The following is a 14,869-nucleotide window of genomic DNA, read 5'->3' as shown; positions in this document are numbered from 1 at the left end:
GGGGTTCTGGGTTTTTGTTCTGTTGTGTTTATGCTGTGTTACGGTGCGAATGTTCTGCGGAAATGTGTTTGTCATTTTTGTTTGGTGTGGATTCACAGTGTGGCGCATATTTGTAACAGTGTTAAAGTTGTTTATACGACCACTCTCAGTGTGACCTGTATGGCTGTTGTCAGGTTCAAACACTGATGACATCTATTAAACAAGACAAGAAGCAAAGAATCAAACAGAGACAGAATTCAATTTGGACTCGATATTGAAGAGAGTCGCCTGTACACCTACTCTTGTACAGTATCTCAGCAACCTCTGGCGAAAGATTGTACTACTCCTTCTTTATTTGGTATTTCTCCAACCACATGACCACAGCTGCTTCCAGAGGGAAGTGGGTCGTAAACAACGTTGCCTTTGGTTACAGAACAGTTCCAAAGAAAAGTTCGCAAACACTTCACAGAAAAGGTCGTAAACGAGTTCAAAAAGACGTTCGTAAAACAGTTCAAAAGGGGGTCGCCTGGAAGGGACTCCGGTCCTGCCTCCTCGGGTTAGAACAATATCTTTCTGTTGATAACATTACATGAAAGAAAACAAAACACCTTGTTTTATATATATATATATATATATTAGGGCTGGATCGGTTCGCAGCCGAGTGTGAAGCGGCCGGAATGAGAATCAGCACCTCCAAGTCCGAGTCCATGGTTCTCGCCCGGAAAAGGGTGGAGTGCCATCTCCGGGTTGGGGAGGAGACCCTGCCCCAAGTGGAGGAGTTTAAGTACCTAGGAGTCTTGTTCACGAGTGAGGGAAGAGTGGATCGTGAGATCGACAGGCGGATCGGTGCGGCGTCTTCAGTAATGCGGACGTTGTACCGATCCGTTGTGGTGAAGAAGGAGCTGAGCCGGAAGGCAAAGCTCTCAATTTACCGGTCGATCTACGTTCCCATCCTCACCTAGGATAAGATCACGGGTACAAGCGGCCGAAATTAGTTTCCTCCGCCGTGTGGCGGGGCTCTCCCTTAGAGATAGGGTGAGAAGCTCTGCCATCCGGGAGGAACTCAAAGTAAAGCCGCTGCTCCTTCACATCGAGAGGAGCCAGATGAGGTGGTTCGGGCATCTGGTCAGGATGCCACCCGAACGCCTCCCTAGGGAGGTGTTTAGGGGCACGTCCAATCGGTAGGAGGCCACGAGGAAGACCCAGGACACGTTGGGAAGACTATGTCTCCCGGCTGGCCTGGAAACGCCTCGGGATCCCCCGGGAAGAGCTGGACGAAGTGGCTGGGGAGAGGGAAGTCTGGGCTTCCCTGCTTAGGCTGCTGCCCCCGCGACCCGACCTCGGATAAGCGGAAGATGATGGATGGATGGATGGATATATATTAGGGCTGCGAATCTTTGGGTGTCCCACGATTCGATTCAATATTGATTCTTGGGGTCGCGATTCGATAATATATCGATTTTTTCGATTCAACGCGATTCTCGATTCAAAAACGATATCTTTCCGATTCAAAACGATTCTGTATTCATTGGATTTCAGCAAGATCTACCCCAGTCTGCTGACAGGCTAGCAGAGTAGTAGATTTTTTTTAAAAAGCTTTTATAATTGTAAAGGACAGTGTTTTATCAACTGACTGCAATAATGTAAATTTGTTTTAACTATTGAACAAAACAAAAATATGACTTAATTTATCTTTGTGAAAACATTGGACACAGTGTGTTGTCAAGCTTATGAGATGCGATGCAAGTGTAAGCCACTGTGACACTATTGTTCTTGAGTGGGACATAGAAGAAAAAGAAAAGAAACGGCAGATCAACTGGTCTAAAAAGGGAGTCTATTTAAAGGCTTGAGTATACAAATGAGTTTTAAGGTGAGACTTAAATGCTTCTACTGAGGTGGCATCTCGAACTGTTACCGGGAGGGCATTCCAGAGTACTGGAGCCCGAAATGAAAAAGCTCTATAGCCCGCAGACTTTTTTTGGGCTTTGGGAATCACTAACAAGCCGGAGTCCTTTGAACGCAGATTTCTTGCCGGGACATACGGTACAATACAATCGGCAAGATAGGATGGAGCTAGACTGTGTAGTATTTTATACGTAAGTAGTAAAACCTTAAAGTCACATCTTAAGTGCACAGGAAGCCAGTGCAGGCGTAATGTGATCAAACTTTCTTGTTCTTGTCAAAAGTCTAGCAGCCGCATTTTGTACCAACTGTAATCTTTTAATGCTAGACATGGGGAGACCCAAAAATAATACGTTACAGTAGTCGAGGCGAGACGTAACAAACGCATGGATAATGATCTCGGCGTCTTTAGTGGACAAAATGGAGCGAATTTTAGCGATATTACGGAGATGAAAGAAGGCCGTTTTAGTAACGCTTTTAATGTGTGCCTCAAAGGAGAGAGTTGGGTCAAAGATAATACCCAGATTTTTTACCGTGTCGCCTTGTTTAATTGTTTGGTTGTCAAATGTTAGAGTTGTATTATTAAATAGAGTTCGGTGTCTAGCAGGACCGATAATCAGGAAGGGGTCCGGTCCGATCCGGTGGCCATGTACTGCTTGCCTGTGTATCGGCTGGGGACATCTCTGCGCTGCTGATCCGCCTCCGCTTGGGATGGTTTCCTGCTGGCTCCGCTGTGAACGGGACTCTCGCTGCTGTGTTGGATCCGCTTTGGACTGGACTCTCGCGACTGTGTTGGATCCATTATAGATTGAACTTTCACAGTATCATGTTAGACCCGCTCGACATCCATTGCTTTCCTCCTCTCCAAGGTTCTCATAGTCATCATTGTCACCGACGTCCCACTGGGTGTGAGTTTTCCTTGCCCTTATGTGGGCCTACCGAGGATGTGGTAGTGGTTTGTGTTGTGGTTTGTGCAGCCCTTTGAGACACTAGTGATTTAGGGCTATATAAGTAAACATTCATTGATTGATATTATTATAAATGCCTAATGATAATGTCAATGAGGGATTTTTAATCACTGCTATGCTGAAATTATAACTAATATTGATACTGTTGTTGATAATATTCATTTTTGTTTCACTACTTTTGGTTTGTTCTGTGTCGTGTTTGTGTCTCCTCTCAATTGCTCTGTTTATTGCAGTTCTGGGAGTTGCTGGGTCAGGTTTGGTTTTGGAATTGGATTGCATTGTTATAGTATTGCTTAGTAGTGGTTTGTTGGACTGATTTAAAAAAATCCAAAAAATTAATATATATAAAATTGTTTTAAAAAAAATGAGAATCTATTCTGAATCGCACAATGTATTAGAATCGATTTTTTCCCACACCCCTAATATGTATATATATATATATATATATATATATATATATATATATATATATATATATATATATATATATATATATATATATATATATATATACATATATATATACACAAATACAAAGCAATATATACAGTGGGATTTCTAACAATTAGAAAGGTCTGTGTCATGTTTGTCCTCCTACAGCCGGGGTTGGCAACTTGCCGACCTAAAAGCTCCCTGAAACTTTTAAAAAAAATGTATGAAAATCGAAAAAGATGACGGTAAACATTATTTTTGACGGAAAACATACATGAAACAAACCTTCCTATTTGTTAGAAATCCCACTGTTTATAATAAACATGCTTCTCTGATTAGCGAATTTGGTTAGCGCTGTTTTGTCCTACTAATTTCGGCGGCCCTAGAAGTCACCGTAGTTGGTTTACATATACAATTTTCTCCGACGATGCCACATAAATACGTGTTAATCGTCACTTCTTCTTTGTGTCCACCAAATGTTTAATACTGTACGCGAATGCACAAAAGTGAGCTTTGTGGTCTTCCCGTCATCATCATTTATGCTATTTGACTTGGTGGCCCGTGAGTTCAGGACCAAAAACTTACAGGAGACTCAGATTTTTGCAGCAGATTCGTAAACAAAAAAACTACGACGCTGAGTTATGACTATTTTTTTTTTGTTTTTTTTGCAGAAGGTATTTCAAAAAACAGCAGATAATGCCTGGGACTGAAAATATGAACGGAGCAAAATCAAATGTCAACCAGAGAGGACGCTGGTTCTCCGGAACAGAGAAAATAAAACTAATACCGAAGGCTTGTGGCTTTTAAAACAATGGAGGTAAATATCCCCTGCCAACTCGTGTTCCACTGACTGCCCATCCAAGTCCACAAAAGACTACCTTGCACTCTTTATGGCCCCGTTAAACACTGCACACCCCATCTGATTTTTGTTGCCCTCAAGTGAAATTTGCCTATCATTCACAATCATTATGAGACAAGAACACACGTGTCGTCTTTGGGAGGATTTTAAAGATTATTTAAAAAAAAACGCTTGAAAAATGTGGCAAACGAGAGTAACCGTTGTAGCCTTCAAAGTCCTCTAAAACAACTTGAAAACCCTCCATCAACACTGCAAGTATATATATAATGTAGTAACAGACACCTTCATAACAATATATACTATGTACAATTAACACTTGCAAGTATATATATATAATGTAGTAACAGACACCTTCATAACAATATATAATATGTACAATAAACACTTGCAAGTATATATATAATGTAGTAACAGACACCTTCATAACAATATATAATATGTACAATAAACACTTGCAAGTATATATATAATGTAGTAACAGACACCTTCATAACAATATATAATATGTACAATAAACACTTGCAAGTATATATATAATGTAGTAACAGACACCTTCATAACAATATATAATATGTACAATAAACACTTGCAAGTATATATATAATGTAGTAACAGACACCTTCATAACAATATATAATATGTACAATAAACACTTGCAAGTATATATATAATGTAGTAACAAACACTTTTATTACAATATGTAATATGTATAATATACACTCTGCAAGTATATATATGATGTAGTAACAGACACCTTCATAATATGTAATGTGTACAATATACATACTGCAAGTATATATATAATGTAGTAACAGACACCTTCATAACAATATGTAATATGTACAATATACACACTACAAGTGTATATATAATGTAGTAATAGACACCTTCATAACAATATGTAATATGTACAATATACACACTGCAAGTATATATATAATGTAGTAACAGACACCTTCATAATATGTAATGTGTACAATATAAATACTGCAAGTATATATATAATGTAGTAACAGACACCTTCATAACAATATGTAATATGTACAATATACACACTACAAGTGTATATATAATGTAGTAATAGACACCTTCATAACAATATGTAATATGTACAATATACACATTGCAAGTATATATATATATAATGTAGTAACAGACACCTTCATAACAATATGTAATATGTACAATATATACAGTGCAAGTATATATATAATGTAGTGACAGACACCTTCATAACAATATGTAATATGTACAAAATACACACTACAAGTGTATATATAATGTAGTAATAGACACCTTCATAACAATATGTAATATGTACAATATACACACTGCAAGTGTATATATAATGTAGTAACAGACACCTTTATAACAATATGTAATATGTACAATATACACACTGCAAGTATATATATAATGTAGTAATAGACACCTTCCTAACAATATGTAATATGCACAATATACACACTGCAAGTGTATATATAATGTAGTAACAGACACCTTTATAACAATATGTAATATGTACAATATACACACTGCAAGTATATATATAATGTAGTAACAGACACCTTCATAACAATATGTAATATGTACAATATACACACTGCAAGTATATATAATGTAGTAACAGACACCTTCATAACAATATGTAATATGTACAATATACACACAGCAAGTATATATATAATGTAGTAATAGACACCTTCATAACAATATGTAATATGTACAATATACACACTACAAGTGTATATATAATGTAGTAATAGACACCTTCATAACAATATGTAATATGTACAATATACACACTACAAGTGTATATATAATGTAGTAATAGACACCTTCATAACAATATGTAATATGTACAATATACACACTGCAAGTATATATATATATAATGTAGTAACAGACACCTTCATAACAATATGTAATATGTACAATATATACAGTGCAAGTATATATATAATGTAGTGACAGACACCTTCATAACAATTTGTAATGTGTACAATATACACACTGCAAGTATATATATAATGTAGTGACAGACACCTTCATAACAATATGTAATATGTACAAAATACACACTACAAGTGTATATATAATGTAGTAATAGACACCTTCATAACAATATGTAATATGTACAATATACACACTGCAAGTGTATATATAATGTAGTAACAGACACCTTTATAACAATATGTAATATGTACAATATACACACTGCAAGTATATATATAATGTAGTAATAGACACCTTCATAACAATATGTAATATGCACAATATACACACTGCAAGTGTATATATAATGTAGTAACACACACCTTTATAACAATATGTAATATGTACAATATACACACTGCAAGTATATATATAATGTAGTAACAGACACCTTCATAACAATATGTAATATGTACAATATACACACTGCAAGTATATATAATGTAGTAACAGACACCTTCATAACAATATGTAATATGTACAATATACACACAGCAAGTATATATATAATGTAGTAATAGACACCTTCATAACAATATGTAATATGTACAATATACACACTGCAAGTATATATATAATGTAGTAACAGACACCTTCATAACAATTTGTGATGTGTACAATATACACACTGCAAGTATATATGTATATAATGTTGTAACAGACACCATAACAATATGTAATATGTACAATATACACACTGCAAGTATATATATAATGTAGTGACAGACACCTTTATAAAATATGTAATATGTACAATATACACACTGCAAGTATATATATAATGTAGTAACAGACACCTTCATAAATGTTAGAATAATTGTTTCTAAATTATCACAAAAAAACTGTATAACATTGTGTTCCGGACAAGAAGACAAAAGGCTGAAACCTTCCAAGAAGAATGCTCGGACTGCAAAGCGGACAGATGGCAGGATCCGCCCAACTTCCACAGGAACTATTTTTGAAATATTTTTACGAACTCTTTCTTAGAACTATTTTATGGGACTCTTTTTGAACTGTTCGGGAACCGAGGGCGGCGCTGTTTGCGACCCACTTCCCTGAGGAAGCAGCTGCGGGAAGGAGGGAGAGGGGGGAAATCAAATAAAGAAGGATGGTACGATCTTGGGGCAGAGCGTGGTGCAGGACTGTACAGAGGGTACAGTGGCCATGTCTCTCCTCAGATGCGTTTACACTGGAGTCGGGCAAACATCCCATTTTACTTGAAGTGTAAACAGTCGGCGGGAAAAAAAACATCAGATCTCCCAAAAAATCCGATTAAAGCTACTTTGGCCTGCAGAGTAAAGACATCCACCACACACTACTCTTCCTGCTCAACCTTCTACACTACTTCGCATTGATCCCATCTCTGGAGGTCCCGCCACTGACCTTATTTAGATTCAACATGGAACTCTGCCATGTGGGGGGGACTGAGGGACTAGAGAAAGATTGCTCTGAGAGAAGCTGCTGTCACTTGTCCTGCCCTTCAACTCAAGAACAAGGGAGGGGGCTGGATGGAGAGAAGTCAAAACACAAGACGGATGAGGAGAGATTTGATCGCTTGCCCGGGTCTGTCACTCCCAAAAGGTACGTACCCTGGTCATGTAAACAGATGGCAGGTTCTTTTGTGTGTGTGCGTCTACAAAGAGTGTGTGTGTGTGTGTGTGTTCTGGCAATGCTGACTTAATGAGGACATCGCTCTGTTTACACACCTTTAGGGGACTTCTGACGATATGGGGACCAAAAAAACAGGTACCTTAAGGTAAACATTTTTAAATGATACTGTAGATCCATTCTGAAGATTTCCGACTGATTTTTAAGCTTTGGCCAATAAAACATGTTTGCTGGTTTGTTTGAGTGTGAACTTTTTTTTTTTTTTTTTAAATGGTCCTCAGTAGTCACGAACACATTTGTGTGAATTATGCAAAATTATAAAAATTTGGTCCACATGAACCATATTAACTCTTTTTCCCCAGGGTCCCCAGTAAGAATGATCAGCACATTACTTCATCAATCCAGAGATTTAAAGAAGTGTATGAGCTAACTGGGCAGTGGCCATTTTACCCCCCCAAATTTTATCACTCCACAACCTGTAGAAAAGGTGGTCCCCACAAGTTCTGAACTTGGTCCCCACAAGTTCTGAACTTGGTCCCCACAAGTTCTGAACTTGGTCCCCATTCCAAATGATAACCTGTGTGTGTGTGTGTGCGTCTACAAAGAGTGTGTGTGCTGGCAATGCTGACTTAATGGGGACATCGCTCTGTTTACACACCTTTAGGGGACCTCTGACGGTATGGGGACAAAAAACCAGATCCCCTAAAGGGAGACCTTTTTAAATGATAGTCAGATCCATTCTGAAGATGCCTAAGTGATTTTTAAGCTTTGGCCCATAAAACATGTTTACTGGTTAGTTTGAGTGTGAACTTTTTTTTTTTTTTTTTTTTTTTTTTTTTTTTAAATGGTCCTCAGTAGTCACGAACACATTTGTGTGAAATATGCAAAATGATTTAAATTTGGTCCCCATGAAACATATTAACTCTTTTTTCCCCAGGGTCCCCAGTAAGAATGATCAGCACATTACTTCATCAATCCAGAGATTTAAAGATGTGTATGAGCTAACTGGGCAGTGGCCATTTTACCTAATTTTTTTATGCCTCCACAACCTGTAGAAAGGGTGGTCCCCACAAGTCATGATCAAAAACTTGGTCCCCATTCCAAAGGATAACCTGTATGTGTGTGTGCGTCTACAAAGAGTGTGTGTGTGTTCTGGCAATGCTTACTAAATGGGGACATCGGTCTGTTTACACACCTTTAGGGGACTTCTGACGGTATGGGGACCAAAAAAACAGGTCCCTTAAGGTAGCATTTTTAAATGATAGATCCATTCAGAAGATGCCCAACTGATTTTTAATCTTTGGCTCATGAAACAAGTTTACTGGTTAGTTTGAGTGTGAACTTTTTTTTTTAAATGGTCCTCAGTAGTCACGAACACATTTGTGTGACTTATGCAAAATGATTTAAATTTGGGCCCCATGAACCATATTAACTCTTTTCCCCCCCAGGGTCCCCAGTAAGAATGATCAGCACATTACTTCATCAATCCAGAGATTTAAAGACGTGTATGAGCTAACTGGGCAGTGGCCATTTTACCAAATTTTTTTTGTGCCTCCACAACCTGCAGAAAGGGTGGTCCCCCCAAGTAATGATCAAAAACTTTGTCCCCATTCCAAATGATAACCTGTGTGTGTGTGTGTGTGTGTGTGTGTGTGTGTGTGTGTGTGTGTGTGTGCGTCTACAAAGTGTGTGTGTTCTGGCAATGCTGACTTAATGGGGACATCGCTCTGTCTACACACCTTTAGGGGACCTCTGACGGTATGGGGCCCAAAAACCAGGTCCCCTATAGGGAAACCTTTTTAAATGATAGTCAGATCCATTCTGAAGATGCCTAAGTGATTTTTAAGCTTTGGCCCATAAAACATGTTCACTGGTTAGTTTGAGTGTGAACCTTTTTTTTTTTTTAAATGGTCCTCAGTAGTCACGAACACATTTGTGTGAAATATGCAAAATGATTTAAATTTGGTCCCCATGAACCATATTAACTCTTTTTCCCCAGGGTCCCCAGTAAGAATGATCAGCACATTACTTCATCAATCCAGAGATTTAAAGACGTGTATGAGCTAACTGGGCAGTGGCCATTTTACCCAAACATTTTTTATAACTCCACAACCTGTAGAAAGGGTGGTCCTCACAAGTCACGAACAAAAACTTGGTCCCCATTCCAAATGATAACCAGTATGTGTGTGTGTGTGTGTGTGTGTGTGTGTGTGTGTGTGTGTGTGTGTGTGTGTGTGCAGCCATTCGTGTGACAACCCGCTGTCATTTCAGTGGAATGTAACTGGTCTACAGTCTCAACATCTATGAGGAACAACTCAAGTCTTGTCCCACCAACCTGTGTCTTAATTTGGATGACAAACTGGGCACGAGATGACAAAAACATCTAAATGGCTGATCTCAGAAAATCTACAAATATGACAAATCCAGGGTTGGACTCCGCCAAGGCTGCCCTTTGTCACCGATTCTGTTCAGAACTTTTATGGACAACATTTCTAGGCGCAATCAGGGCGTTGAGGGGATCTGGTTTGGTGACTGCAGGATTAGGTCTCTGCTTTTTGCAGATGATGTGGTCCTGATGGCTTCACCTGGCTAAGATCTTCAGCTCTCACTGGATCGGTTTGCAGCCGAGTGTGAAGCGACTGGGATTGGAATCAGCACCTCCAACTCTGAGTCCATGGTTCTCGCCCGGAAACGGGTGGAGTGCCATCTCCCGGGTTGGGGAGGAGACTCTCCCCCAAGTGGAGTACTCAAGTACCTCGGAGTCTTGTTCACGAGTAAGGGAAGAGTGGATCGTGAGATCGACAGGCGGATTGGTGCGACGTCTTCAGTAATGCGGACGCTGTATCGATCCGTTGTGGTGAAGAATGAGCTGAGCCGGAAGGCAAGGCTCTCAATTTAGCGGTGGATCTACGTTCCCATCCTCACCTATGGTCATGAGCTTTGGGTTACGACCGATAGGACAAGATCACGGGTACGAGCGGCCGAAATGGGTTTTCTTCGCCCGGTTGCCCGGCTTTCCCTTAGAGATAGGCTGAGAAGCTCAGTCATTCGGGAGGAGCTCACAGTAAAGCCGCTGCTCCTCCACAGTGAGAGGAGCCAGATGAGGTGGTTCGAGCATATGGTCAGGATGACACCCGAACGCCTCTCTAGAGGTGTTTCGAGCACGTCCGACAGGTAGGAGGCCACGGAGAAGACTATCTCTCCCGGCTGGCATGGGAACGCCTCGGGATCCCCCGGGTAGAGCTGGACGAAGTGGCTGGGCAGAGGGAAGTCTTGGCTTCCCTACTTAGGCTGCTGCCCCGCGACCCGACCTCAGATAAGAGGAAGAAGATGGATGGACGACAAATCCACAACTATAAGTGGCAGAAGCCTTCCGTAGATTAGTAAAAATTGGATCTGCAGACTGAACAGATGTTTAGTTTAGAGCTGAAACGATTCCTCTAGTAGCTCGAGTAATTCGATTACAAAATGTATTAGAGGAATCTTCGCTGCCTCGAGACGTCGTTAAGTTTAGTTTTTTTACGGCATTTTGCCTCGTTTGGTAGTCAAAGCTCACGTTTCGCACGGACTGTTTAGGTATTGCACAGCGTGTTTACGTCTCAGGTCATACGCCTAGTGCAATGCACAACCCCACTCTTTTAAATACGCTCGAGTTTGGAAAACTTTTTTTGCTAACATAATGTCACGGTCCGACCGCAGCTCCGAGAGCGCGCGAACAGCTGCCAACAATCAGCACACCTGGTAGCTGAATAAAAACCAGTGGACCCAAGGATCCTTGCCGGAACTTAGTCTCCTGTAGTGTACCGTAAGCCGACTACTCTACATTACACTTTGCCTCAGTCCATCTTAGATGAGCTCGGGCCCAGCGAAGCCGGCGGCGTTCCTGGGTGTTGTTGATAAATGGCTTTCGCTTTGCATAGTAGAGTTTAACTTGCACTTACAGATGTAGCGACAAACTGTAGTTACTGACAGTGGTTTTCTGAAGTGTTCCGGAGCCCGTGTGGGGATATCCTTTACATACTGATGGCGCTTTTTGATGCAGTACCGCCTGAGGGAATCGAAGTTTCGTAATATCATCGCCGGTGTGCATTGATTTCTCCAAATTCTCTGAAACTTTTAATGATATTACGGACCGTAGATGGTGAAATCCCTAAAATTCCTTGCATTAGCTGGTTGATAAATGTTCTTAAACTGTTCGATAATTCGCTCGGGCATTTCAATCAATCAATCAATCAATGTTTATTTATATAGCCCCAAATCACAAACGTCTCAAAGGACTGCACAAATCATTACGACTACAACATCCTCGGAAGAACCCACAAAAGGGCAAGGAAAACTCACACCCAGTGGGCAGGGAGAATTCACATCCAGTGGGACGCCAGTGACAATGCTGACTATGAGAAACCTTGGAGAGGACCTCAGATGTGGGCAACCCCCCCTCTCTAGGGGACCGAAAGCAATGGATGTCGAGTGGGTCTAAAATGATACTGTGAAAGTTCAATCCATAGTGGCTCCAACACAGCCGCGAGAGTTCAGTTCAAGCGGATCCAAGACAGCAGCCAAAGTGGTGACCCTCGCCCCAGCCTTGTTTGTGAATGACTGAGCATTTCAAGGAAGCTGCTTTTATACCCAATCATGGCAGCCACCTGTTCCCACTTTGCCTGTTCACCTGTGGGATGTTGCAAATAAGCGTTTGATGAGCATTCCTCATCTTTCTCAGTCTTTTTTGCCACTTGGGCCAGCTTTTTTGAAACATGTTGCAGGCATCTAATTCCAAATGAGCTAATCTTTGCAAAAAATAACATAGTTTTCCAGTTTGAATGTTAGGTATCTTGTCTTTGCAGTCTATTCAATTGAATATAGGTTGAAAAGGATTTGAAAATCATTCTATTCTGTTGTTATTTACCATTTACACAATTCTCCAAGTTCACTTGTTTTGGGGTTAGTACTTTTTTTTGTATGTTCTATGTATATTTGGCCTCACCATAAATCTTCTGGATACCCTGCAAGTCGTCCATAGGTAGTTTGAAAGTTCTCAGTGTCCATGTACTGGTAGAAGGGAGCCATGATGGCCGTGGGGTCGTTGGAGTGTTCCAGTCCCAGCGCGTGGCCAAGTTCATGGACCGCCACCAGGAACAAGTCATTCCCTGGAAACACGATGGAGACAAAAAACAACGAGGGAAAGAGAGAGTCATTCCTGGATTCAAATATAAACCTGTGGGGAGCGTAGTGTTTAGATACAGAGCCTTTGGATATGGGAAAGTTAAGGAGACGGATCATTCTAGAACAGGGGTCGGGAACCTTTTTGGCTGAGAGAGCCATGAAAGCCAAATATTTCAAAATGTATTTCCGTGAGAGCCATATCATATTTTTTTAACACTGAATACAACTAAATGTGTGCATTTTTAAGTAAGACCAACATTTTTAGACTATAATAAGTCTCTTGTTCTTTTTAATAACATTGTTAGCTCGGTTGGTAGAGTGGCCGTGCCAGCAACTTGAGGGTTGCAGGTTCGATTCCCGCTTCCGCCATCTTAGTGACTGCCGTTGTGTCCTTGGGCAAGACACTTTACCCACCTGCTCCCAGTGCCACCCACACTGGTTTGAATGTAACTTAGATATTGGGGTTTCACTATGTAAAGCGCTTTGAGTCACTAGAGAAAAAGCGCTATATAAATATAATTCACTTCACTTGTTATTCTGAAGCTAACCAATAATAAATCAAATGTCATGTCTGTTGATCATGTTTTTGTTTGGCCATGTGCTGTTTGTCCTTTGGACTCTTTAAGTTCCTGTTTTTTTTCCACTCCCTTGTCTGGTTTCCTTGGTTACTCATTTTGTCCACCTGTCTCTGGTGGACAAAATGCCCGCTCACCTGCTTCCCGAGCACTAATCAGAGGCAGTATTTAAGCTCGTCTTTGCCAGTCAGTCGCCCTGTGCTGACTTGTTTCATGCCTTGCCAAGTAAGTTTTGTTTGATTTATGTTCTTAGTCTGTTTATGCGTTAGCTTTGTTCCTTAGCCCAAGTTCTGCTTCCACTGTGAGCGATTTTTGTTTGTATATTTTTTTTTGTTAAAATTAAATCATGTTTTTACCTAAATGCCATGTCCCGAGTAGTCCGTCTGCCTTCCTGGGAGAACGACCCCGCAGCAAACTGCAAACCCCCCCCACCCCATCGCGACATAAAATACTTCTTACCATTGATGCGACTTCTGTAACAGGTGCGGTAGGAAACGGATGGATGGATTTAAATGCATGAGAATGTTTTATATTTTGCACGTTATTTTTAGCACTCCAAGTCCGAGTCCATGGTTCTCGCCCGGAAAAGGGTGGAATGCCATCTCCCGGGTTGGGGAGGAGACCCTGCCCCAAGTGGAGGAGTTCAAGTACCTAGGAGTCTTGTTCACGAGTGGGGGAAGAATGGATGGTGACATCGACAGGCGGATCGGTGCGGCGTCTTCAGTAATGCGGACGTTGTATCGATCCGTTGTGGTGAAGAAGGAGCTGAGCCGGAAGGCAAAGCTCTCAATTTACCGGTCGATCTACGTTCCCATCCTCACCTATGGTCATGAGCTTTGGGTCATGACCGAAAGGACAAGATCACGGGTACAAGCGGCCGAAATGAGTTTGGGTCTCTCCCTTAGAGATAGGGTGAGAAGCTCTGCCATCCGGGAGGAACTCAAAGTAAAGCCGCTGCTCCTCCACATGGAGAGGAGCCAGATGAGGTGGTTCGGGCATCTGGTCAGGATGCCACCCGAAAGCCTCCCTAGGGAGGTGTTTAGGGCACGTCCAACCGGTAGGAGGCCATGGGGAAGACCCAGGACACGTTGGGAAGACTATGTCTCCCGGCTGGCCTGGGAACGCCTCGGGATCCCCCGGGAAGAGCTAGACGAAGTGGCTGGGGAGAGGGAAGTCAGGGTTTCCCTGCTTAGGCTGTTGCCCCCGCGACCCGACCTCGGATAAGCGGAAGATGATGGATGATGGATGGATTTTTAGCACTGTGATTACCAGCGAAATTATTAATAATTATCGCGTTAAGCAATGTCAGCTAAGATTTATCAGAGAGCCAGATGCAGTCATCAAAAGAGCCACATCTGGCTCTAGAGCCATAGGTTCCCTACCCCTAT

At 41.2% G+C, this 14,869-nt stretch overlaps 1 protein-coding gene across 1 annotated transcript in view; it reads right to left on the bottom strand.

Moving 5' to 3' along the window:
• LOC133569735 (matrix metalloproteinase-16-like) overlaps positions 1-14,869 on the bottom strand; it is a 227,574-nt gene that overhangs the window by 59,492 nt on the left and 153,213 nt on the right. Inside the window, 2 exon segments of the mRNA XM_061922287.1 lie at positions 12,728-12,773; positions 12,775-12,890. Coding sequence (XP_061778271.1) covers positions 12,728-12,773; positions 12,775-12,890 — 162 coding nt within the window.

Source organism: Nerophis ophidion, linkage group LG15, assembly GCF_033978795.1.
Source record: "Nerophis ophidion isolate RoL-2023_Sa linkage group LG15, RoL_Noph_v1.0, whole genome shotgun sequence".
NCBI classification, from domain to species: domain Eukaryota; kingdom Metazoa; phylum Chordata; class Actinopteri; order Syngnathiformes; family Syngnathidae; genus Nerophis; species Nerophis ophidion.
The sequence above is the reverse complement of the archived record's forward strand: the minus strand, read 5'-3'. Positions and strand labels throughout refer to the sequence as shown.